The sequence below is a fragment of the Colius striatus genome, chromosome 1 (genome assembly GCF_028858725.1).
Source record: "Colius striatus isolate bColStr4 chromosome 1, bColStr4.1.hap1, whole genome shotgun sequence".
In the NCBI taxonomy this organism is placed as follows: Eukaryota; Metazoa; Chordata; class Aves; order Coliiformes; family Coliidae; genus Colius; species Colius striatus.
Window position 1 is genome coordinate 16,556,170 of NC_084759.1, and position 27,154 is coordinate 16,583,323.

Sequence of the window (27,154 nt, forward strand, 5' to 3'; positions counted from 1 at the left end):
TGATCCTTCAAATACCTACTTGTATTTGAATGTCCTGGGGCTATTCTATTGAAGTTATTGTATGTTTGTATGGCATAGGTATTCATGCCTATAACTACTGCAAGTATTGAATATTATACAATATACAATGATGAAGTAGATATTTATTGCAGTTCTTCCACTTTTGCAAGGCATTATAATATTTTTTTGTTCTGCAGTTGACTGATGAGTACAGTAGGTGGTAGGTGCAAGCATCCACAAATTTTCTGAACTGCAGCAGTTAACTGCAATGTATACTCTTCCTGTAACTATTTTCTCCAAAAGATATTAGATAGCTGCCTTCTGTAAAATAACGCTGCATCACGGTACTGTATGTAAGAGTGTACAGACTGTTTTTATAAGAGAAGCTGTTGAAGCTTGAAATAGTAAACCAAGACTGTGTAGATGGCTTTTGAGTGCAAGCGTAAAACATTACACCCCTTCAGTGTAGTCTAAAAGCAGTGCTTCTGATGGGCTTTTGACACTTTATCCCTTTTATGAAGCCTACCTCCTTATTAGTCATGTCCCAAGTAATTCCTGCGGTTACCTCCTCTGGTTTCTTTTAAGAAGTGCTGTTAAAAGACATACTATTCTAACTTTTCTCTTGGTAAAGACAGGAGTCTTTAGACAAAGTCTCAAAATAGTGACCCTTGTCTCTGATGTGGAGAAAAGGGTTTGTTATTTGGATGTGCTAAATCAGCTACTGCTATACTGGATATAATCTTAACAAGTTTAACATTGCACGGTATATCTTTTTCTTTTCCTGATCTGTTGTGTAGGTCCAGTATCTATTCAGAGTGTTCTGTAAGCTTCAGCCTGGTCTTCCTGTACTGGCACTCCACGGCAAGCAGCAGCAGATGAAAAGAATGGAAGTATACACTTGCTTTGTTCGGAAGAAGGCAGCAGTACTTTTTGCTACAGATATTGCAGCTCGTGGTCTGGGTATGTACTTGCAGAAACAGTAGTTATTCACAGAGTGAGGATCTAACCCTGTTGAGATCCTGAGATTTTATGCTCTGAAAACCACTTTGTTTTTTAAGCAAACTATAGCTTCATTGCATAAGTGCATCTCAGAAGAGATATGTGTCTTGGAGGTTTAGTTTTTGCTGTTTCGTTACTGAAAAGGCCTGCTCAATTTATCTTTGCTTTTGTTTTTCTCCCAGAAAGACCTATGTTGTCACTAGTTTTGTAACGACAGTTGTTAGTGAGGCAATCAGTAGTGGCTGTTTTGTCTTTTCTTTTTAATCCATAGACAACCTAGTTTTTTCCAGTCATGTGCTGTGATGAGTATCCACAATAAGAGAAAATGGAAATGGTGATGTATTGGATTACTGCTTTCCTGAAGGCAAGATTTCAGCAGTTTTAAGTATTTCTGATATGTCTGTATCCCGTGGGTTATTCCAAGGGATATGAAACATCACTAACCTACTAGTATGTGAAAATGAAAATGTGAAGAGATTTTAAAGTCTGAACTATGAGTGGTATTCTAGGATTGTATTCTTAAGGAGGCAGAAAAATAGATGAGAGAAAAAGCAAAAGTATGTGTAGGACCTCTTTTGGCTTGGCTTTTGGCTTGGCTTTCTTTCCTCTGGTTGTTACCTACTGAATTACAACTTACTACTTGATATTTTCTATGGATGCTTTTCGACTTTCATTTTGTTTTCTTTAGTACTTGGAGGCGTTTAAGTGTGATGCAAGACTGTCTTCACCAGTCTCCTCATTCTTTCACATAGCAAACTCTGTTGTCCAAAATGTAAGATTTTGTCAGTATGGTGCAAAAAGAAGGAAGGTACTCTAAAAACTGAAGGCAGCAGTGAAAACTGTTAATATACCATCTATACTACTAAAGTCTCACTAATGAGGATCTAATGTGGGTATGGTATTCTTCTGTATGTGTACGACTGAAGAGGTGCTGTCTTGCCACAGCTAGCTTCAAACCCCAGTGGTGTGAGATATTGATAACTCTAGGTGAAAAGTGGGTCAGATATTGTTATTGAATTATTAAATGTGATGTTTTATCATTGTGTGACACAAAGCATGTCTGTTCTTAAGTCTGAGATTATGTTCCATTCAGTTCACTATCCTAATTCAGGAAATGAAGACACCATTAATTTTAGCTTTCTTTTATGAAGAGGACGATTGTTTATGATATGCTAATATATGCAATTAACTTTATTTTTATGTCAGAGGTTGCACCCAGTGTCTGTAAATTGGTGTAAATTATGGTTCTTACAGGAATTAATGCTCCAAAATTATATTTGCTCTTTAGGAGGATTTTGAATGCAGTGAGCTTAAATTTTGACCTTTTTTTCTTTACTTAGATTTTCCAGCAGTGAATTGGGTCATTCAGTTTGATTGTCCAGAAGATGCCAACACATACATCCATAGAGTGGGAAGAACAGCCAGGTTTGTTATCACTTTTGATTATTATTTCAATGTATAAAACTAGATTGCGGTAGGACAGAGAATGATCTGAAGACTCATAAAAAAATCAAGATATGAATTGGAAAGAAAGAAGGGCTCTTATCACCAAATGACCTTTTTTGGTTACTTAAGAGTACTGGTTTGATTTGATCACTTCTTAGTGAGCTTCAGAGACTCATTACAGCACACAGAAAAAATATGCCCGGTTGTCTAATCAGATCAGGGAAAACTAAAAGTGACAAAGCAAAAATCTCCTTTTGTGCTTGGTAGGATTACCTCAAAGGCCAAATGGAGCATCTTTGTGGGTGGAGAAGCTTGTTTCGCCACTGCCATTTATTGATAAACGAGGCTTTATGCTGGACTCAATTTCTTTGTGTAAAGACACATCAAAAGAATTTCAAAATATATTCCTCATTTTAATTCTATGATTCTATTGCTTGTGATTCAGTAAAACTGAAGGACAAAACCTAAGAGCTGGTATTATATAGTGTACGTAATTTGATTTGTTTATAGTAAGGTTTTCAATATAGATGGTTGTCAAACCTAATGACAGAATAGTTTCTTAGAATAGGACTTCAGTATTCTGCACTATGGGTATTTGAAATCTGTTCTTGTGGATCAAATGGTATTACATTTTGGTAACCTTAATAGGAGTGTGTACTTCTGTCCCTCTTTTCAGAATGTGGAATTCCAGCCAAGTTTTCATTGTAATTAGTAACTTTTCTGCCCCTTTATTTCCTGTGGCCTCCATTTTCTTGTCTACCTGTTACAATAAGTAAGTATAATACAAATTTAAATGCTTTTGGAAAATAAAAAAGACTATCAACAAAACTGATGAATGTTATGTATAATTAGATAAAGCATGCAGCCACTGAAACACAGGTTTGAATTTAGCCAACATGATGAGCCAGTCAGTTGAGATAAAAAGCACATAGCCTTGGTTAGAATTCACAAAGGTTTTTTTAATTTTAGGTAGGTTAATATTAATTTACTTATTTATTCCAGTGTGGCTTCCATGGAAGGCTTGTAATTTTATCTTTATGGCATACTGTCATGAAAGGCAAAACAATATATTTGGCACTGTGTAACTGGCAGTTTCTGGAAGGCTTGAGGTATCTCTGAATTGTGTCACTGAGGTAAAGTACCCCCCTGGAGTTGCAGTCCCCAGGCCTTTCACTGACTCTCATTAAGCACTGAGAAAAGCAATTTATAAATAGGTTTAGAGAGAGAAGCACTTACATAAAGACCAACAACTCCATTTTTTCACAGTGCTTTAAGTAAAATGTCACTCTGAGGATATTAGCTTTGTTTCAGCCTTGTGTCATGGTTTAACCTCGGACAGCAACTAAGCACCATGCAGCTGCCCGTTTACTCCTGTCCCTGCTCCCAGTAGGATGGAGAAGGGAACAGGAAAAAAAAAGTGAGACTTGTGGGTTGAGGTAAGAACAGTTTCATAATGAAAGTAAAATACAATAATAAAATAATAATTGTAATGAAAGGGAAGATGACAAAAAGGGAGAGAAATAAACCCAAGAATAGACAAGTGATGCACAACACAATTAACCGCCCACTGTCTTGATGCCCGAGTAGCAATCCATGCCACTGGGCGTGGCATTCTGTGGCATTGGACAGCCCTTTGGCTAGTTCAGGTCAGCTGTCCCAACCATGCTCCCACTCGACTTCTTGTGTACCTCCTTCCTAGCAGGATCTGGAAAACTGAAACATTTTTAACTTAGGACAAATGTTACTTAGCAATAACTCTAACATCAGTGTCTTATCTGCATTTTTCTTACACTAAATCCAAACCACAGCACTGTACTGGCTGTAAGAAGAAAATTAAGTGTCCCAGCCAAAACCAGGACATCATGCAACCTTAAATACAAACTTCTGTGGTTGCCTAAGGGATGGATTTAGGCAGAAAATTATGGCAAAGAGACTGTTCTGTAGGCCACAGCTTATGCCAGATGCTTGCCTGTGGCTTTGACAGGCTGTCCTTTCTGTGAATATTTCAATAGCCAAACCTTACTGAAACTAGGACTATGTCTATGCAAATTGAGCTGGCAGGTTGATGAGTGATATTGAAATAAAATTCATTCTATAGGAGGAGCTTTACAAGTGTTTTCTGTCTCTAATTTGACACAAAGATCAAGGAAGATTCTGCCTCCTCTGAGCTTTCATTTCAAAGACACAGGGTCTTTTCTGTCTGTAAAGTAAAGCAGCCCTGGAAAGAGATCTGTTTAGTTGAACTTAACAGCATGATAGAAATCTTTAAAAACAAAACAAGAGGGATATCTAATAGATTTAGTTAAATACTGTGCACTAAATAAATACACTAATCCAGTTTTAGTTACGGATGATTGAGAATGTACTTCTCAGTATATTCTAAATATTAAGTAGGAAACTTCACTTGTTTGCAGTTGCTACAGTTAGTATGGGAGAAGCTTATGTTTCTCCTAGAAACTGGATAAAAATACAGTTTAGTAGTCCTCATTAATGAGGGTAGAGATAATTACAAATTTTCATGGGTTATGAGAGTGTATAATTGCATGGAACTAGAGCTAAATTAAATATCTCATCTAATTAAGAGACTCAGTTAAACTGTAATTAAAACTGAGATGCCAAACATTGTTTACTTTTGAAATCAAATTATTTTGTGATACAAAAGTAAATATGAAAGTCAAGAGAGGGGATGAGTCAGAAAAACCTTTGTGTAACAACTAAGGATGTATTCTCACATTTGTTTAATGATTTGTCAAGGCCTTATCTAAGATGAAAGATAATGATTGATTTTTAAGTGGATAAGACCACTGTGTTCCCTAGGTAGCATTTCACTTGTCTTTGTGTTCTTCACTAGAATAAAATGTAACTTGCATTTTTGGTTTATGGTAAAGTAAGATCAAGAAAACCTGAGTGTTGTCCAGTAATGTTTTTTATAGTAGAATTGGCATATCTTGAAGGTTTTTCTCGTGGTGGTGTGATTTTGTTGGTTTTCTTTTTAAACTTCAGAGGCATACTGTCATTGGAGTGATTGGAAACTATTTCTTTCAACTGTGTTTTAAAGTATTTATTTGAAGTCTTGGCTACTTCAGTAACAGAATTTCTAAAATACTGACAATATCATGGCCATGCGTGTAAGTATTTTTGGCTATAGTTTTGTCACACAATCTCTTAGCAAAGTCTGTAATTTAAAATACTAGATCACAGTGTTTTCCTGTGGGTTTTAGTTTTAAAAATTCAAAATACATAAGGACTGCCTGTAGCAGTTTTCTGTAAAACTAATTTCATTTGGCTTTTACTTTCTATTGATGCCTACTGTTCTGTAGCTACAATTCTTTGATCAATTTTGTGAAACAAGTTACATTGCCAGTAGGGGACAGCAGAAGACAATAGTTTCTGAAGCACACTGATACCTTTTTTTTCCCCCAGCTATTTTTTCCAAACATAATTGGTAAGTAGTATGGTATGAAAGGAACATATATACGAATGTTTTTCTTTCAGTTGTGATTGCACTGATAAGTAGAGAAGACACCAAACACTATTTTATCTTTCTATTAATGCATAAATGTGTTGCATTTTGGATGTACCTATGTCCTGGCACATCTCAGTAATTAATTTCTTTCTTGGCAACCATTACATGCCTCCCTCCACTCTTTTTTTTTTTTTTTTTTCTTTTATTTCCACCCCCCTTTAGAAGATACTCTTAGAAATTATTCCTTGAGTTTAATCATTTTTCTTCTCAGGAATCTTTTTTTAAAGATACTGACAGTGGAATGAATGTTAAACAGAAGGGACTCTGTAAATCTTTTTGCTCTGTAGTTTTTGTCTGCAGCATGTGCAGAACTGTAGATAGGCTTTAGATCTGACTCAGGCTCAGACTTCTGATGATATTTAATCCAGGCTAGTTGGTTAGGTTTCTTAGGGGCTGAAGGGAACTTAGAAAACTCACTGTAATGGTGTTGTTTTTGTTACACTTAGTAGGCATACAGGGATGCACGTTCTGTCTAGCTGTACATATGATTTTTTCCTTTTTGGTAAATTATATTCTAAGAAAAAATGGAATAATAAAAGTCTGTCTTCCCAAAGCTGGTTACTCTGTTGCCTTACTGTCTTTGTGCTGTATGATATGAGGGTTAGAGCCAAGAAGTATGAATAAAGACTTTAAAAGATGTAGAATTTTGATGCCTTGTGATTACTCAAAAGTACACACATAAAATTTTGGAAAGGTGAACGGGGTAGATCATATAATGGTCTTATTCTGTCATGAAGTAAAATGCTTTGAAGCATGCTTGTTGGGGCTCTCAAGTAATTGCACATTATATGTGCGAAAGTGAGACTAACAAGTCTTCAGAGTAATCCTTCTAAGTGGCACTAAAGTATTTAAAACTGTGAGCAGTTTAATGCAAGTATTTTTCAATGGTGGAAGCTGGATGGATTTATTTTTTTTAATGGGGAAAATATCCCAGGGATACATGTTTTGTTTCCTGAGTAAACTATACAGTCAAGAAGGAAGCTTCTTGTTGGATTATTTAAGACTCATGGAAGCACTTTTACTGATGTTTCTCTAAAATGAAATGAAGTATTTAGACCATCTTATATTGCAGTCGAGTTAGGATAATAAGTAAAAGTAGCTGCTAGTAGAGGTCACAAGAAATTGTTGACACCACATATTTAGCTTGCAATTCACATTATTAAATTCTCTTAAATTAAATGCTGTACCCTACCTGCATTCCTGCCAGTGGCCTCCAATTCCACAGTGGTATTGACTGGCACTGTGTTATCCGTTAGAACCCTCTTCATAATAGCATGGTGTGAGTGTTCCAATACACTGAAATATTAAGTGGCTAAGGTTATTACCTGCTGACATGAAGGCATCCTATAAGTTGCAATAAAAAATAAATAAGCACATGTATTTTAATGCAGTACAGTGGACACAGCTACTGTGGAAAATGGATTGCTTACAGTCTAGGCTGGAAGACCCAACAACATCCCAAGGCCTTTTTGTAATTCAATTTATACTGAGACTAGCATGATAAAGTTGGTGAGCCACTGCCTATTCATATGCACTATTTCTTTTGACTAAGTCCGTCTGGCAAACAAGGACATCTATCCAGTATAACTGAATGAAAGGGATTAAGGTTTTGTGATATGAATAAAACCCAGTTGCATGGTTCTCAGGATTTGGCAATAGATATAAGTGGGTTACTCTCCAGACAGGAGAAGGAAAAAGATATTAAGCAATCGGAGGAAAACAAAACACATCCCAAAATGAACAAACCCTGAAGCAGTCTCTAACTTCATAAGCATGTTTACTGATCTTCTTTTTTTTGGATACTGAGGTTAAGTCTATGCATTGGAGGTATAGGAGTGAACAAAGCATTAGAAGTGAGCCAAAGTAAACCAAAATAATGAAGCCAGTTCACTTTTTGTTTGTTTTAAATGGTCAGTGGGATGCTGGAAGCTCTTCTCCCTGGCTGAATCTAGGAACCAGCAGTGGACGTGGGCTGTCGACAGTATTTGCTGAGCTGTGAATAGCAAGCATGCTTTCTGGGCTATTTGAGTTTTCATTGGACTCCTTTGGTAGGACTTGCTGTAGATGAAACACAGTTTCAGTTTTAGCAGTGCACACAGATCTCTTGTTAAAGATTTTTTTGTTTTAAAGAAAAATCTCTATTACAGAAAGAAACCATGAATCATGTAAATGGGATAGAAATGCTGATATTCACGCATTAGTTTTCTGTGCTCATTTTTCACTAAAAAAGTAGATAACAACCATATTAGGGAAGAAACGCAACAGCACAGAAGGTATGATAAACAGTACATAAAAGTCTTCTTGCTCCTGGGCTTGGAGAAATCATGTTTTCTTGGTTTGAAGCTTAGATTTTTACCAGTCCTCCTCATGTCAGAAGGCCTGGAATGTAATATAATTGGAAACAAAGTATTGCCTGAATTGACCCCAGTATGAGAGACCCAAAGCTGTTATTTTATTTAAGAAATATGTTAAAAAATATAATCAGATTTAATAGTTGAATTTTGAAAACAAAACAATGGATTGCTGTATTTCTGTGGAAGGCCTTAGGGGTAGATATGGATATTAGTTTCTCTTTGTTGAAGGATAATATGTGGGTGAACAGATTTATTTGTATACATATCAGATGGAAATAGGTCTTCTCAGAATAAATCTGTCCATTTTGACAAGTTTTGGATATAGTTTTGTAGTTATTGTTACGTATATGTAGAAAGCACAATACAAACTTCTGCATCACTGAAATGCATTTTTTTCAGTACCATAATTATTTTATTAAGGAATTGAAAATAATTTAAAATCAAAATATAAATTACATGCTGGAAAGAATATAACTTTCCTCGCTCTTAACTTTTTTTCTAGTCAGTATTATATTAAGCATGGTTGTTAGGTTTTTAGCTAATCTATAGACTGGGGAGTCACTGTGTATAACCTAGCTTCCAAAACCTAAATGTATGTTTGCTTACTTAGATGGTGGTTCTCTTTTTTTTCAAGTACTTCTTAAAACAGATGAAGGACTATACTATGCAAGGTTTTTTTTCCCCTCATCCTCAAATCTCAATTGGAGTAGTGTGTATATGCACAAATACCTATATAATTTAGGAAACTAAAATGATACGCAAAGTTGCAAAGAACACTTGCAAAATCAAATGCTCTAGAATCTTTATGTTCTGAGAAGGATATGAATGGTGTGAGTGACTAAGAATATGAAATGATCCCCTTACGTGGTGAATAAATTGGCTTCACAGTGGAAATAGCTATTACATAGTTTTGTATTAACAGTTTGGCAACCATAAGTGATGATCAAAAGGTCCATTGGAAGAAGAGTGAAAATACATAATTAGAGTCTGTCACTAGGCAAATTTAATGGGCTTGGTTTGGGTGCTATTCCAAATGCTTCCCTTACTGACTTTAATGTTTTAAGGCAAGCGGTATTTTGCTTACTTCTGAAGAGTCTCTACTAAATTGATCTGGGTGAGAAAGAGACAGCGTGAGAAGTTCATGTGGCTTCCTTGATGCTTGATTTCCTTTATCTGAAGGGATCTACTGTGGAGAATTTCTGCAGTACTAATGTATCTCAAGGTAGCTTGTTGACTTGAAATGCAAGACTTTTTAGGAATGCATTTAATCTTTGATTTAATCTCACAGGTTTTGCAGTGATATTTTACTTCCCTCTATGTCTTTTGACAGATGACATGACAGCATATGTTGATACAATCCATCCTGGCCCACTTAGACTAGAATTAGAATTAGTCAACTTGGTAAAATCCCATTTAAGATAGAGATTAAGAAGACCTACAAAACACCTTTTTTTTTGAGTATGATGGTAGATATGTGACCTCAAAAGCATAAAAATTATGTACTTTTGGTTCCTTCCATGTTCATATGTGGGAAATATCACATTGTAACGTCCTTTATATTGAGTTTTCTGTAATGGAGGAATGTTCCAATTTAGTAAACTGAAATGCAACTATCTTTCTATCTGCAACCATCCTCCCCCAAATTTTACGATTATCTCATCACCTCAATTTTCTCCTTTGCCAGTTTTTAAAATAGACTGTTTTTTTCTGGCCAAAAAAAAGAAGCAGAAATGCTACCTTTAAATCTCTTGAAATATGACATTAACTATATCTTATGAAATACCAATGTTAGGGAAACGTGTTGCAATACATCTGTTCAAGACAACCTGTGTAACATTTCCTGTAAGGCCTGTGTATCCATGCAGGGTATCCTTACAGTTCTCTCTGCATTAGTTTTGTACACTACTGGATATCAGCCCTGCAGCAGGACACTGGTGCCTGATGACCATCAATCACATATTTCCCATTCCTATTTTACTGTGGTATCAACATGACTCATATATCACTGACAATTAAAATACAATGCATTTGACGGAACTATATGTTAGATGGTCATGGCAAAGATGTAAAACTACTCTGAATGTAGTTAGAACAAGCTCAACCTGCATGGTAAGGTGGAGTTGAATAATAACTACTGTATGTTTTCATCTATTCCCTTTAGATAGTATTGTTTGCTTTAATAACGTTGGCTAGGGTGTATGCAGCCTTTGCCTGTATCTCATCAAAATAGGTTAAGATAGGTTAAGATGAAAAATTGAATGTCAGTTTGACCTGCACAAGAATGATTTTTTCTCATCCTGTTCTTACTGAATTCTCACTGTGATACTAGTTTCTTCATGCTTGACACCAGCTGTGGGCTCAGGGTGAAGTTTAAGGTAATTTTGTTCATAACAGAATATTTCTTCTTGATTTTAGTATTTATTTTTTAGTATGAAATGAAACTATTGGTAACTCTTTCTGTTTCTTTACTAGGGAAATTATGTTTTTGACATTTAAAATAATTTTTCTCTATTTTTAATTATCCAATATCATATTGTCCTAAATTATTTACCCCATTTCCTTCTTCTCCAGTCTTTGGTTCTTACCCCATTTCCTTCTTCTCCAGTCTTTGGTTCTTGCCTCTCATCTGCAGTTGGTGTAAATATATAATCCTACTCCTTGCTACTGATGGTTTGCCTCAGCTTCCTTGCTTATAAGTCAAGATTAAGTTGCAGAGAAGTTGCTTGCCTTTTTGTTAAGTATTGAAGTCAATAGATGCTAGGAAACAAGACAGATATCAACTAGGAGTATGTGGGGGGTTTTTTGTTTGGTTTTTTTTTTCTCCACGAAAGCCTGTCTTCAAGTCAGATGTAGTTTTCCATAGAATTGAAATGAACTGTATCTGATATCCTAAGAGACTGTTAAAATTGCAATGCAAAGACTAATTTCTGCTCTGGTTTCTTGATCACTTTGAGGAGATGACCAGAAAAGTAATAACATCAACTACTAGAAAGTTTGATTACTTTGAGGTTTTTAATTTATGTTTCTCCAGCACAGTCGAGGTCTGTACTTAATGAATAATAAATCACCAGACCGAATTAGTCTTTTAGGACAGATATTTGCTTTTGATGATGATGGACATCTTGAAGTCAGCAAGAATAGGGATAACTTCTAATGTTTTCTCATGTGCAGAAGTGGTAGTCCTCCTGCTGAACAATTTTAGTAGCCAAGGTTGACTCTTTGCTGTTTTGTTGTCTATAAAGATTTAAAAGTTTTGTCTGTTTACTGAAAATTATGTAGATGTTCCTTTGTTGGCTTTAGTGGAGAACTTTATTCTCTCAGGATACTGAGGGATGTTCTTTTCTCCTGTTTTAGGCATTGTAATGAAAACAAATTTTGAACAGAAGATCTAAGTGTACTTTATTGTTCATGCCAGTTTTTAGTAGCTTTTGTAAGTTTGCCAATGTAGAAGGTTTTAGTATGAAAGACACAAAGAAAACACTATTTTCCTCTACTGTCTCTTTCTGAGGTTAACTTTAAGGCCATAATTTTCTTACTAGCACAATACTAAGTTTTTCTTTCCTTTTTTTGAGAAAAAAGGTAATACTCCAGGATAAGAAATACCAGAAGCAACACAACTACAGAAATCACTTTGTGCCTGTGATGAAATTTAAGGAATCTGCGAAAGTTGTTCTTAGTAGGTGTTTATATAGTTTGATCGAGACTTTTTTTGTCTTCTTGACAAATGAAGAAGATCCTTGTTAAGCAACTAAGCAGACATTCTTTCCAGATATTGGATCATTCACATAGCTGTTCTTGGAATCTTTTCCTTTCATAGCATCTGTTTTGAAGAGAAGAGCAGAGCTGTCTGTTATTCTATACTCCAAATTGATGAGACCGGTATTGGCAGCAATATTATCTTTGTCTTCCTGTCTAATACAAGGCTTTGGTAGATAAAAGGGAGTGTTTTCATCCTTCTTTCTGACAGTGCTCTGAGAGCTCAGGTTCTTTTGATGAATAATTAGCTGCCTTGGAACTGTGATCATCATTTTTTCCCATAAAGTGCAAAGTTATCTAAGGTTCCGTGGCTTTCCAGGATTTCATCGCTTGTTCAAGCAGTGCAAGTGTCTGATATATACCTATTTTCTAGAAATATCATCTGGAATTTGGCTGGGTTAAGTTTTGCAGAGCTTTCTTAGAAGGTGCACTTGGGCCCTGTAAGCAAGTCATTACCAACCTTAGTTATTATATTAAAGGCTCCAACATTCATGTGATGTTTGGCCATCAGTGACTTTCAGCCTTTTATGCTGTTGGAAAAGATAGTAAATTGCCTTCAACCAAGCATATGTGTTGCTTTAGAACTCTTACAGAAAGATTTGTCAAGCATTTCTGCATTAAGAATGTTTTAGATCTGTTAATTAGATTAAAATCCATGTAGTGTGTTTTTTGTACAGTATGTCTCCCTCATCTGCAACCTTAAAGCAGTATGTTTTGGAACAAAGTCCAAATGTCTTACCATTTCTTCTGATACTCTTACCCTCTATAACCAGTAGTAGATGTGGTGTTGGTATGTGGCAGAGACTCTCCTCTTGTATCAATTTGATTTCATGTAAAAATTAAAAAAAAAATAGGATGTAAGAGTTAGTCTTATGACAAAAACATTTACTAAACATTTCAAAATTATCTTCAAAAGTCCATCTCAAAACCCATGATAGCATTGAGGTGGAAAAAAAAACCAGACAGACATCCAAGAGCATTTTGTTGTGATTTTTCAGATTCATCAAATGAAGGCAGAGAGCTGTAATAGAAGTTGTCAGACTGTTTTAACTGCAGATTTTGTTGCTACTTGCATTGCTTACTATGCTGTGACAGATAGTGTTTATAGTTTTCAAACAGTTCTGCAGTACTGTTTTTGCCAAGTGATAACTGTTTACACTTGGAGAAATGTCAGCTCTCTATATTCCATCTGAAATTATTTTATCGGTTAATAGTAGGGTTCTTGTTTGGTGTGCCTGAGGACATCCTTCTGTATTCTCTTAAGTGTGCCTTAAATAGCACTTTTGTACCCCTTTTGATGCACAAACACTGAGCTGGTGTTTTCTCTGTCATTGGTAAACTTTTGTTGGGAAGATACCTGACGTACCCAGGCGTATTCTTGTTCTCTGTTGTCTCTGACCTAAAGACAAACTAATAATGTCTCTCGCCCTTCTGCTAACTGTTTATACCTTTTGTATATATCCATGATGGTTCTTTTGGTGGAGGGGACTGAGTGCAACTGGAGCAAAGACCCAACAGGAGAATGTATGATGGAGTGAGAGAAGCTGAAGGTTTATGAAGTGGCAGCAGACTGAGTGGAATAAAGATAGCAGAAACAGTTAACTTTCTTCTTGAAAACAGAAAGGGCAAACCAGATATGCCTAAGATAGGAAAAAAAACCCAACAATTCAAGGCTTATTATGGTAGTAAGTAATCTGATGTAAAATGACACCTGAAAAATAATAGAATGAGTATTTTCTGTTGAAAATAAATGGAATATTCCTAGTCATAACAGCTTATGTATAGGCTTACAATCTGCTGCTGCCTAGGGACTTCCCTGTGAGTAGTTCTTGGCAGTTAGAGCTGCTCTACATAATAACTTGCTACTCTCTTATTTTGTTTGGTCCCACACATTGCTCTCATCAGTTGACTATGAATTGGATTCTGTCCAATTTTGTCCAATATTTCTGAAATTTAGTTTGATGTTATTTTATATAATGAAGAACTCTAGGCAATATTTTCCTACCAATCTGTACTCTGAAGAGCTATTTGTAAATGTAAATGAAGAAATAATAGACATGCTAAAATAGATATGGACATAGATAATGCAGATAAACTAACTCATCATTGCTACTTTGTCAGTAGCATTTAAACACATTGTCTTGTGTGTATACCAATTCTGTTGGCTATTTTTTTTCCATGAATGTCCTCCAGTTGCTGCATTTGCTGAAAGTAGGAATTGACATTTTCTTACACAAAAAGAAAGTGAACATGATGATGCTTTAAGAAGAAAATAGAAGAATTTTTATTTGTTTGACAACCATGTATGTTGAGTAGTTACCAAGTCAGGTACATTTGGTATAACTGTTAATGGCATAGAAGAGTGAATGCTAGATACATTCTTATGGAAGCAGTCTTGGTTGTATTTCTTTCTTTTGCACCTAAAACCTGCTTTTATAAATGAAAGAACACCTGTTTTTATGCTTTTCTTTCAGTGATGCCTCTGTGACCTGTTAGAAAAGTAACGTTTATAGAATATGCTAGTAGTTGTTGTTTGAGATCAAGGCACTTACTCTTTCTTAGCCTTTACCTCCTTTCACTTGCAGGATGTGCAAGGGAGAATCATTTATTACCATGTGTTAAGACTTCCCTGTTGGTAAAGGATGAATGCAAGTAGCTAGATCTTCTAGTAGTGTAAACTTTGATCAAATGCCATTTGATTACTACATAAATATTTGTAGTCCGGGGAAGCAAAGATCATCTGATCTGAACCTATGTCTTAATCCCAGATGTTTAGGACTCTAGATCTAGTTTTGAAATCAACTCAAGTGGAGTTATTGGCAAGTCTGACTGGTTTACCTTTTCTTTTCCATTTGTAAAGTGAGGATTTTTGTATGCTCTTTGGGCTCCTTATATGGAAGCAAATGTAAATTCTAATTGGTTATTGAAAACATTAACAAAAAGTGTATTTTTTGCATGTTTGCTTAAGGTCTCTTGTGGGTTTTTTTTTTTTTCTTTTTTCCTTATCAGGTACAAAGAAGGTGGTGAAGCATTGTTAGTGTTGCTTCCCTCAGAAGAAAAAGGCATGGTGGAACAGCTGGCACAGAGGAAAGTACCTGTCAGTGAAATCAAGTAAGTGGCTAATGACTTGTCTGCTATTCAGCCTTCTTTCTACAGGAATAATTTGCAATTAGTCTATGACAATCCTGATGGAATCAAGTGCTTGATTTGCCTGGAGCTGGACAAACGAGGGAGATTACAGCAGTGTAGTAGAAGGAAAAGTCCTTGAGAGGTTAGCTATTATCCCCATTCCCAAAGGCAGGATCAGCTGCACAAATCATTCTTATCAGATGCTTGTCTAAATTACTAATGAATACCTTCACAATTTCCCAAAGTGATCTCATCTGTACACAACACTTCCTACTATTAAGATTTTTTTTTCAAGCATCTGATAAGCCTTGTAGGTAATCTAAGTATTTATTTTGTATTGTACCAAGAATATATGGAAATTATGTATTCTCTTACTCTTTACAGCTACTTTTTATGTAATTGAATATTATCACGTTATCATAGAATCATAGAATGGTGGGGGTTCGAAGGGACCTTTAGAGATCATTCTAGTCCAACCCCCCTGCAGAAGCAGGGTCACCTAGATCAGGTCTCATAGGAACATGTCCAGGCGGGTCTTGAAGACCTTCAAGGAAGGAGACATCACAACCCCTCTGGGCAGCCTGTGCCACTGCTCTCTTTCTCTTTTTTTTGTTTTTGCAGGTAAGTAAAATTTCTTCTTCTGGCCTTATGTGTTTTCTATACCTGTTATCATCCTTGTTTCTTTCATCTGTCCTTTTAGTTCTAGACTGTTTCTTCAATTTGCCATGGTCTTTCTTAATCAGTTAACTGAGAAGAACTGGAAATAAAAGGTGTGGCTAAATGGTCATTTTACATCTTACACTATTCTGATGGAAAGCTATAGAGTTCTATGCTACCTGTACAAGAGAGAAATGGCATTAAAAGGGTTACAGAAGTATATAATGATACCATGTAAAAATAAAAAAAAAGCACCTATATTTCTAATTTCTGTTAAATGCAGAATAATGGACATGTAGGAGAGGCAAAAACTCTTCACTGTAAAAGTAATATAAAAACACCACTAAAAAGAATCAGTGATAATTTCTTAATTAGCAACTAGAGGCAAGAAGGAGTTCATTGTTCTTTGAGACTGTCAGTCTAGTGTTAAATCAAAAAAAGGAACCTCAGTGTGAAAGAAACAGGAAGAAAAACTGAAAGCAAGCCAGAAAATGTGGTATGAATCTGACTCCATTTTGAATACATAATAGTTCAAGATACATGATGCAAAAAATTGTAAAGTGAAGGTAGAAGAAATCAGAGAAGGATGACAAGGTGGAAAATTAGAGTGCTCCCTCATTCTCACAGTGAAGAAATTCTTCCTTGTATTTGGAACCTCTTATGTCCCAGCTTGTACCTGTCGCCCCTTGACCTGTCATTGGACATCACTGAGACCAGCCTGGCTCCATCTTCCTGACACCCACCCTTTACACTTTCGTAAACATTAATCAGGTCACCCCTCAGTCTCCTCCAAGCTCAAGAGCCCCAGCTCCCTCAGCCTTTCCTTCACAAGGGAGATGCTCCACTCCTTTCAATCTTCTTTGTGGCCCTGTGCTGAACTCTTTCCAGCAGCTCCCTGTCCTTGAACTGAGGGTCCCAGGACTGGGCATAATATTCCAGATGTGGTCTTACAAGGGCAGAGTAGAGGAGGGGAGAAGCTCTCTGGACATACTGCACACAGCCCTTCTAATCCACCCCAGAATGCCATTGGCCTTCTTGGACACGAGGGCACATTGCTGGGTTATGCCCATCCTGCTATCCACCAAGAAGGCCATGTCTGTTTCTCCTACGCTATTCTCTTAAGAGTGAATTCCCCGGCCTGTACTGGTACATGGGGTTCTTCTTTCCCAGATGCAAGACTCTACACTTGCCCTTGTTGAATTTCATTAGATTTCTTCTTGCCCTCCAGCCTGTCCAGGTCTTGTTAATTGGCAGCACAGCTATCCAGTGTGGTTAAGGCCTAAATGGTTTAGTATCATACTAGTAAGAAGCTTACTAATATCCTTACAAAACTTCTTGCAATTACTTGTGGATTGCAATCAGTCTAATCCCAAAGGTTTTAACTACAAATTTGCTTCATTTATGTACTGCTAGGCAGTTTCCCAATTAATACAACCCGGGTGTATTTTGTCAGTTGATAAATTATTGAAGAAGATGCCTCAATGGATGAATCATGTTCCAGGTCTTCTGTTGAAATCTTATGGTGTTACTTGTGCGTATTAACCTTATTACGGATTCTCAAGAATTGACAGTCTTGTCTTCTAACTTGTGAGTTAGAAGCTAATGGGCATTGTTCACTGCCAACAGATTTTAACTCTTCAAACTTTTCAATTTCATTCTGAAAACTTTTTGTTTCTAAAACATCACTGCCAATTAAGGTATTCGTCTTGCACAGAGATTGCAAGAACTAATTTTCTTACTTTCCTTTTTTGTATTTTTTATGTTGCAAACAGCTGTTAATATTTCTTTTTTTTCATTTAGACAGCTTTTTAAACAGTTCCATAATTTGAAAGCATAGAGGGGAAGAAGTTCTTTTATTTTCTTGAATAGCTGTTTCGAAGTCTAGGGTTTGGGCTGTTTTCTTAATTTTTTATTTTAAATCTAAGCTTCCTGTAGAGGCTGTTACTATAGCATTCCTTTCTAATCAGCACAGACTGCCAGTTTACAGGTAATGCTTTTAACAATACATCTCCCTTTCATTGTTCAAACAGCAAGAGAAAATGTACAATATGCAATAGTAAATACCATGTTTTAGAGCATTCAAATATGGCAAACAGCTACTCTGAAAGCATTAAATACTATGTACACATTTATAAGGAGTCTATAATTTCAAAGTTTTAGATGCAAGCTGTAGACTGAAATTGTTTTTGATCATACCTTGAGACTACTTTATCACATCCAATTTTGTTGAGTAACAAGATAAGAGCTGTTTCCTGCAGGGTTGTCATAGCAAATTTAGTGTCTGGAAAATTTTACCAAAGAGGTAAGTAGATACTCACACTGTAATACTGCTTTCTTTAAGATTTTTCCAAAACTATAGTTCTTGAAGAAAACTACAACAGTGAAACATCTTTTTTTTTTTTTTTTCTAGTAGTGGAGAATACTTGACTATGTATTGACAGTTAACATTAATACTAGGGAATCCATTAAAACTTGTTGCCCTCCCAGTTACCCTCATTACTGTAGGACCATCCATTGGTGTCATGGTTATGCATCTGCTGGTGTGAGGCTGGCAGCTCTGAGCAGCTTTCCTTAGGTCCCAGCTCTTCCTCCTCTCTCCAGCCTTCCAGGTCATCCAGAATGTGCTACTGCATGGCAATTGGGTGGAATATGGTAACTATTTTGTTACATGGTGGCAGCATGGTCTTTCTGGTGATTGTTGAGATTCTCTGTTTAAATTCTGCTTTGGAGAAGATGAGGAAGAGAGAGTATCTAGTTAAAGCAGTGCTTTTATTCTGATGTTAAAAACAGGGGAAATGAGAGGAAAACTGTGCTAATCAACCAGGGAATTTGTAGAGGACTGTCTGATCAGTTTGTAAGACAATTAAGTTGTGTTCATATTTACATCATGGCACAGTCAAGTGTTGCCATTTAAGAAACTGCTAGGCAAAACAGCAATTTCAAAAAGTTATGCTGCTCCTTAACTGCAAGATTTGTACTCACAGAGTATTTAAAATGACAATGTCATAAAATCTCCTTCTGGGCTTTTATAGTTGGTTCTAGCTCACTAGTTCTTAGTTGTTCAGGCAAACAGTAACTCAAGTGTTTGGGTTTAGGTTTGTCTCTCCAAATAGTCACGTGTACGTAATTATTATGAAGAGTTTTATTTGTTCTGAAAGAAAACCCATGCAAACTCATTAAAACCAAAATCCAGTTTTAACAATGATAAGCTTTCTTATTTTTGGAATCCCAGCATAAGGCAAAGATGACAGTGGCCAACAAAATACTGTTACATCTTGTCTGATCTTTTTGTCCATTATACTCAGTCCTGATGATGAATTATCTTCTATAAATAACGAATCATACTCCTGCAGTAATCAAGTCACAGAAAATAATAATCGGGTAAGAATTGGAACTTGGTATGTACCTTGACTTTGACAGTGACAACAGTGAGCAGTTGACAGTCCATACTAATCTTTAGGTACATCTCTAAGGCCAATTTTGCATTTACTTAAGATTTCATATAGACCATATTTCCCTAGTTTACGATAATGTGCAACTGCCAGATGCTTTGTGACACCAAATGTAACATATGTTGTTTCTTTGCTATTCTTAAAGCTTGCTAATGTCACTATGGAGGATAATCTAACTGATTAGTCATGTTTGGCTTCTGACAGCTATGTTGGTTATTGTGTGTTTGCTTATTTTCTTTAGGTGTTTACAAATTGTTTTTTGATATCAATAAAACAGAGAAATTATTAACTTCTCTCCTTTGCTCCCCTTCGAAGATGAGGACTATGTTTACTTGCCGTATCTCTGAGATTTCTATCTGTCTTGGATGAGTTCTCAAGAATAGATACAACTATGACTTGTATGTTGACTTTCTCTCTAGTTGCTATGGAGCAAATTTCTTTTGACTCAGCTGATTTATCTAAGCACCAGTTATCCTGTGATTTATGATTCTGGTATGAGCTTGGACTGTGCTGTAGCTGTTGTTAGCTGTTGTAGCTGTCTGATTGCAGCTGCCACTTTGAGTGAAGACAAGGATAAAAAGATATTGTCTAATTTAAATGCCTTGAGACCATCCTCTTAGTAGCTTTCCCAAAACTTGACCACAATCCAACACTTCTCTGGGCTATCTTACTACTGTTCTTATGTTAATTTATGTTTCTTTTTTTGTTACACGTGCTGCCAAATCTTTACTCTTGTATCTCATTTTGTGCTTGTAACTATTATTGGGGATTGTCTTGCTGGAGAGCAGCTCTGCAGAGAGAGATCTTGGAGTTCTGGTTGATACTGAACATGAGCCAGCAATGTGCCCTCCTGGCCAAGAAAGCCAGTGGCATCCTGGCATGCATCAAGAAGAGTGTGTCCAGCAGGTTGAGGAAGGTTCTCCTCCCCTCTGCTCTGCCCTGGTGAGGCCTCATCTGGAGTCTTGTGTCCAGTTCTGGGCTCCTCAGCTCAAGAAGGACAGAGAACTTCTGGAGAGGGTCCAGTGCAGGGCCACCAAGATGATCAGGGGACTGGAGCATTTTTCTTATGAATAAAGGCTGCAAGACCTGGGGCTGTTCAGCCTAGAGAACAGGAGACTGAGAAGGGACCTCATTAATACTTACAAGTATTTAAAAGGTGTATGTCAAGAGTAGGGGCAACGCTTTTTTTCTGAAGTGTCCAGTGATAGGACAGAGGGTAATGGACAAAAAGTGGAACACAAAATATTCCACTTAGACAAAAGGAAAAACTACTTTCCTCTGAGGGTGAGGAAGCTCTGACACAGGCTGCCCAGGGAGGGTGTGGAGACTCCTTTTCTGGATGTTTCCAAACCCACCTGGACATGTTCCTGTGTGACCTAATATGGGTGGACCTCCTTTAGCAGGGAGATTGGACTAAAGTGATCTTTAAGAGGTCCCTTCAGACCCCTACCATTCTGTGATTTATTCCAATGTATTTGTGCTTTTTTTATCCTTGTCTTCAGTTCTACTTTAAGATTTCTTCTGCAGTTTCAGGGCAGTTTAAACACTTTGGTTTCACCTAGCCAGCCGTTTTCCTCCTCCTGCTGTCTTTCCTCTGCAGTGAGGTAGTGTGCTTTGTGTTTGTACCTTCTAACACAATTTGATTTTAAGCAAGCTACTGCTTTTGTTTTGCTCTTCTAAATTTTTCTTTTGTTGAGATCATAGATACTTTCATTGTCTCATTCTCAGTCTTGTTTTCTAGAATATAGTCTAAAAGCGTCTTCTCTTTATTTACATTTTCTATCTTTGGTACCTTGTGTGTACTCCATTCCAAGTTGCATTTCAAAGACTTATTGGTCAGTCTGTCTCCTACTGTATTTTTTGTGCCTTTTCATTTATTTCGTATGTTTTTACACTTTCAGAGAAAATTGTGTGCTAACTGGGAACTGGAACTCAGCTTCTTTATCTTTCACTAAAAATATAGCTAAATAGCTCTTGTAGACACTACTGTTTTCCATTGTCTGTGTCTATCAGAGATAAGACATTGAAATGACAATGATAGAATAAAGCTTGATGTCTTCATAAATTATTCTTTGCTCGTAACCTCTAATCCTTTCCTTAGTAACTGTTTTTGTACTTATTAAGAATAATGGATGGTTATAGTGGATTACATTACAAAAAATGACTATATGTTTCTTGCCTAGTATTTTAATCAGAGTTACGGTTTTTAGACTTATTGCTATGTGCTGCTTTTTTTTTTTTCTTGAATTCCTCCAGCAAAGGCTGTGTTTTGTTGTACTATATGGCATAACATGACACAGAAGCAAGAACCAGATTAAGAAACCTGATAGTTGTGCATTTTGGCCTGTACTCGAGGAGTAACCTTATACCATGTTTGGTAGGTTATGTGGCACCAGCAGATCAAAACCAGAGATAGATAACAAAAAGATGGATTTAGTGGAACAATCTGGAGTCTGAGAGAGGGCTTGCATACCTTCTTAGTAGATTTAATAGCATTGTCTATAATACAGGCACTGTACTTTATTCACTCAATTGGTATTTTGAGGAACTCTTAAATCTGTTTAGTCTCAATGTCCTTTATTTTTGATCTTCTGTCTGGAACAAAGAAGTTCTTCAATTTCATTATTCCCAGGGCAATGGATCTTAATTAAACATTCAAAAATGCTGAGAATTCCCTTATGAAGACTGCTGTCTCAGTATAAAGTAGTATTGTAGTTCATTAGGCTTTTTCTGTATTTTTTCTCAGCATTTTTTATAAATCCAAGAAGTTCTTTACTGCTGATTTTTGACTTTGCTTTGAAAGAAATTTCACCATCTTGACTAGAAATCCTCTGGATAAAAAAATTGAGCTCATATTTCTCTTGTCTTTAATGCGTGCTTCATCCTTAATGTGGTTATGGTTCCATTCTAATCTATTTCAGAGTGTTAATGACTTTATGCATACTAATGTAATGCAAGAGATGTGAAAATACACTTGAGAACTTACCAGGTGCTTATTTTCGCATGTTCTAATAATTACAGCTTTTTTTTTTGTTTTTTTTAATTAGAATTAATCCTGAAAAACTTACAGACATCCAAAAGAGAATGCAGTCTTTCTTGGCTCAAGATCAGGAGTTGAAGGACAAAGCTCAGAGGGTAAGTCACCTGCTGCACTGTAGCTTGAGACATGCTAGTTGAATAGAACTGCTATTGGAATAAGTGACCTGATCATGTGTGCCCTAGCACCCATGTTTGGAACTGCTGAATTGTTCTTGTTTTTATGCTTTAACATGTGGCATCGGTAGAAACAATAATCACATGTTAGCAGTTGGTGGGAAGTATGCCTGTCTAGCCTGTGTGAGTTGACATGGACTAAACATGAGCCCATGATGCTAATGCTATGGTTGTACTAAAGTTAAGGCATGGGTGAGGACATACTTATTTTAGAGTCTTGGGTGTGAAGGTAATTTTTGATTTAGTAGTCATTGCTTCTCAACTATTTGATGGGTTTTATTCTTTCGTATGAGTCTTTCCCAGCTATTTGAAACCTCAACGTGGGTGGGAGGAACCTCACATACCAATACAGACTGGGATCAAATGGCTAGAAAGAAACTTTGCAGACAAAGTCCTGGAGCAAGAGATTGTCCTAGCAGACACCAGACTGAGCATGAGCCAACAGTGTGCTTTTTCAGGAAAGAAGGCAACCACGTTCTAGGCAGCATTAGGTAGAACATTGCTAGCAGATAATGGAGGTGGTCCACCCCTTCCCCTCTACTCAGCACTGGTGAGACACATCTGGAGCACTAAGAATGATTTTGGGCTTCCAGTACAAGATAAACATGGACATACAGGAGGCAAGACCAATGAAGAACCTCAAATATATCTGAGCACTTTGAGTATCTAATGTAATAGAGAAATATAAATTAGATGGACCCAGAGTCTTCTGAGTGGTGCCCAGTAACAGGAGAGGAGCTGATGATCATAAATGTAAAACTTCATTTAAACCCAAGAAAAAAAATGTTGTATGGTAGGGTAGTTGAATACTAGAACAGGTTGCACAGAGATGCTGTGCAGTCTCCATTGCTGCATATAAAAAACTGAGCAACCTGCTGTAGCTGACCTTGCTTTGAGCAGAGGTTTCGACAAGATGATCTCTAGAGTTTCCTTTCAGCTTCATCTGTTTGCTGTTAAATCAGTACAAATATCTCTCTTTTCATCTTGTATCCGTGGTGGCAAGACCGTACCTTTTTCTATTCAGTAACTCTTGGAATTGAAGGGGACAGGGGATAGTTCTTCCTCAGAAGACTTTCCTTGGGGACCTGACAAAGAACATTTTAAAGTAATAATAATAATTAAGGGTTTCTGAAAAGTAGCAAATCTCATTCCTTGGCTTAAAACATTAGAAATACAACACCAGGTAGACTTCACATGCCCACTTTCTTAATACATTGTTATTATTGTATCCGCTGAATATATACAATAGTTTGTCTTTCCTCAGTGGTAAAATCCAATGCATTGAATAAATCATTTTACCTTTCATTTGGATTTAAACAAGATGTAAAATAGCTTAGAATAGCTCTCCCAGTTCAAATGGATAAGTGCATGAATGGGACTCTGAATGGGATTTCTTTGCTGAGATGTTTACTACTGAGACACTTCATGAAAAAATATGTGAATTTCACCAAGATTTTGGCAGATTTAGGGAAGATAGAAAAACATAAAATAACTAGGTAGTTTCCTGGACTAGAATGAACTGATTGTAAAAGACACTGTCCATGGAAGATGGCTTGTGAAATGTTTCTAGGCACTGCGCTGCTGAGTGTAAGTTCTTGGAGCCAGGAATATCTTTTGCTGCAAGTTTTCACAATGCCTAAAATAATAGAGAATGAGGTCATATGAAGACTTTAATCATCACTATTTTAATATTGGATGACCTTTGATACCTCTTACTTTAATTAGATGCCTGTTTCTGAACATAGAGCAACACCACCTTGCAATTTTTTCCTTGACAAACTTGAAAAATTGTTTTGAGTCTCAATAAGCTGAACCCTTTTGGCAGCTGATAAGTGCTAGTTAGAACAACTGGCATTTGTATGGTGGTTCATTCTTAGTGACTGTAGGGCAAAAGATGTGTTTTTTCTTTCTCTTATCTATAACTGATTAATTTCTAGACCATGTATATCAGAGATGTACTAGTAAAGTAAGTGGATGGCTTTATAGGTTATCCAACAGGCAGAATGAGATTTCTGCCTTGTGGCATATAGTTACTCTGTAGGTCTTCAGATCTGCAACTCTCAGATTTACAGAAAAGATACTTCTTGTGTAACCTCCTTTATTCCATCCATCACTACAGAGAGAAAAAAGAGACTCTGTCATTTATTTTTGTCATTACTTACTAGACAGCAATAAATTAATGAGATCTGTCAGATTTGAAGCCTTTTCCTACCAGTTCTAGTTATCTTCCTAAAATGATTAATAATTTAACAAGTGTTTTATACTGCACCTCATTCTTGGTAGTACCTTCCCCTGCTAAAATCAATTGAAAGTCAAGGAAGTCTTTAAAGCTGTAGGAAAGGCTGCAGGAACTGGGGCTGTTCAGTCTAGAGAAGAGGAGACTGAGGGGGGATCTCATTAATATTTACAAATATCTAAATAGTGGATGTCAAGAGGTTGGGGCATCTCTTTTTTTCTGTTGTACCTAGCAACAGAACAAGAGGTTATGGGATGAAGCTGGAATACAAAAAGTTCCACTTAAACATAAGAAAAAACTATTTTACTGTTCAGGAGAGTGAGAGAGCCCTGTCACAGGCTGCTCAGGGAGTATGTGGAGTCTCCTTCCTTGGAGGTCTTCAGGACCTGCCTGAACACGTTCCTATGTGACGTGATCTAGGTGAACCTGCTTCTGCAGGGGGGTTGGACTAGATGATCTCTAAACATCCCTTCCAACCCCTACCATTCTGTGATTTTATGACACAATCTGGGCAGGAAGCTTTACCCAAAAGCTTAGCATTTGGAAAAATAAGTAAATGATAATTTACTTCAGCAGCTCTGGATATTTGACTATTCATAGTTTTAATTTCATTTTTCCACGGTGAAAAGTATGACTTTGACATTGCTTAATTTACTGTCTCATCTTTCTTTTCACCTTTAGAAATGTTCTTTCTCTTACAAGCATTTAAACAACCTCCATAAGAGATTGATATTCCTAACTATTGAGTCTTTTTCTTTATCTCCGATTAACAAGAAATAGATTTGTTTGTTTGTTTGTTTAAATTCCACATGAATTATTAACACAATTTTCTCCATCAGGTACCTGTATATAGCGGATCAATGGTGTGATTATAGTATGCTTGATTACAAACCTATGAGCTTATTTGCTATTGTTACTAGTGTTTGCTGGTTTGAACCTTGTGGTAGGAGTTCAGGCATGTGTTAGAAATTAGGTTAAAAGGAACAGAAATCAAGGATCTTTTCTGATACTTAAAATATTCCAGTATTTATGCTGCTCCCGATAAGCAGAAAAGGTCTATTTAAAAGAAATCTGGGCAGAATAAGAATTTTCCTTTTGGGAAGGATGGAGGGAAGATACAACACAAGATTAAGTTATTCTTTTACACAGTACTTCCAGTTTTCTTGGTGAGAATCTGGGATTAATTGAAACTTCAACCTTGGACTGATCTTAGTAAATATTGTATAGTGAATTTATGTCTGAGTTGCATTCATTGACTACATGTATGTGATGAGCTGATGGCAAATGCAAGGTAATATGAATTATGTTAGGCCGTGGAGAAAGGCAGCTATATTGAATTGAATTCTGTCAGTGTCTAAGATTAAGTCAGGATATCTTAGATTGATAGCTACACAGTTTGTTCTTGCTGCCACAGAATTCAGATATCAGCATAGCATAACATTCAGAAAAGCTAGGAGAAGAAAGAATGAACCAGTGATGTTTCTGTTTGACTAATTAGCTATATTTTCTCTCTTGAGAAAATAACGTGATGTACTGTTGTGAAAGTCAGCCGATTAATGGGCACTTAATGACATATTTGAATACTTGAAGTGGCTTCGCTTCTGTAGTAATGATAAACTTTGACTGATGAATGTCGTGACTAAGGATGAGGAAAAGACTAGGGTTCTTAGTGTATTCTTTGCCTCAGTCTTCAATAGTAAAACCTGCTTTCTCTGGATACCTGGCCACCTGAACTGGATGATAGGGTCGGGGACAGAATGAAGTCCCCTTGATGCAAGAGGAAATGGTATGTGACCTGCTGCTCCATCTTTATTTACACAAGTCCATGGGGCCAGATAGGATCCACCCGAGAGTGCTCAGGGAGCTAGTGAAGTGCTTGTCAACCCAGCAGTCCTGGCTCACTGGGGAGGTCCTAGTGGACTGGAGGTTTGCAAATGGGACCCCCATCTACAAGAAGGGTCAGACGGAGGATCCTGGGAAATACAGGCCTGTCAGCTTGAGCTCTATGTCAGGGAAGGTTACAGAACAGATCATCCTGAGCACCATTGTGAGACACATACAGGACAACCAAGGGTTCAGGCCCAGTCAGCATGGCTTTATGAGGGACAGGTCCTGTTTGACCAATCTGATCTTCTATGACAAGATGACCTGCTCGGTGGATGAGGGAAAGGCTATGGATGTGGTCTTCCTGGACTTCAGTAAAGCCTTTGACACAGCCTCCCACAGCATTCTCCTGAAGAAGCTGGCTGCTCATGGCTCGGTGCATTCAGTGGAAAACTGGCTGTCTGGCTGGGCCCAGTGAGTGGGGTGGAATGAAGTTAAACCCAGTTGGTGGACAGTCACCAGTGGTGTTCCTCAGGGCTCAGTGTTGGGGCCTGTTTGATGA

The 27,154-nt window shown here is 36.9% G+C and overlaps 1 protein-coding gene across 1 annotated transcript in view; it reads left to right on the plus strand.

Annotated features, from left to right (window-relative positions):
* Positions 1 to 27,154, plus strand: part of DDX10 (DEAD-box helicase 10) — a 172,810-nt gene that overhangs the window by 12,846 nt on the left and 132,810 nt on the right. Inside the window, exons 8-11 of the mRNA XM_062020406.1 lie at positions 798 to 960; positions 2,340 to 2,424; positions 15,091 to 15,192; positions 22,367 to 22,454. Of these exons, the coding sequence (XP_061876390.1) occupies positions 798 to 960; positions 2,340 to 2,424; positions 15,091 to 15,192; positions 22,367 to 22,454 (438 nt within the window). The remainder of the gene's footprint in view (positions 1 to 797; positions 961 to 2,339; positions 2,425 to 15,090; positions 15,193 to 22,366; positions 22,455 to 27,154) is intronic.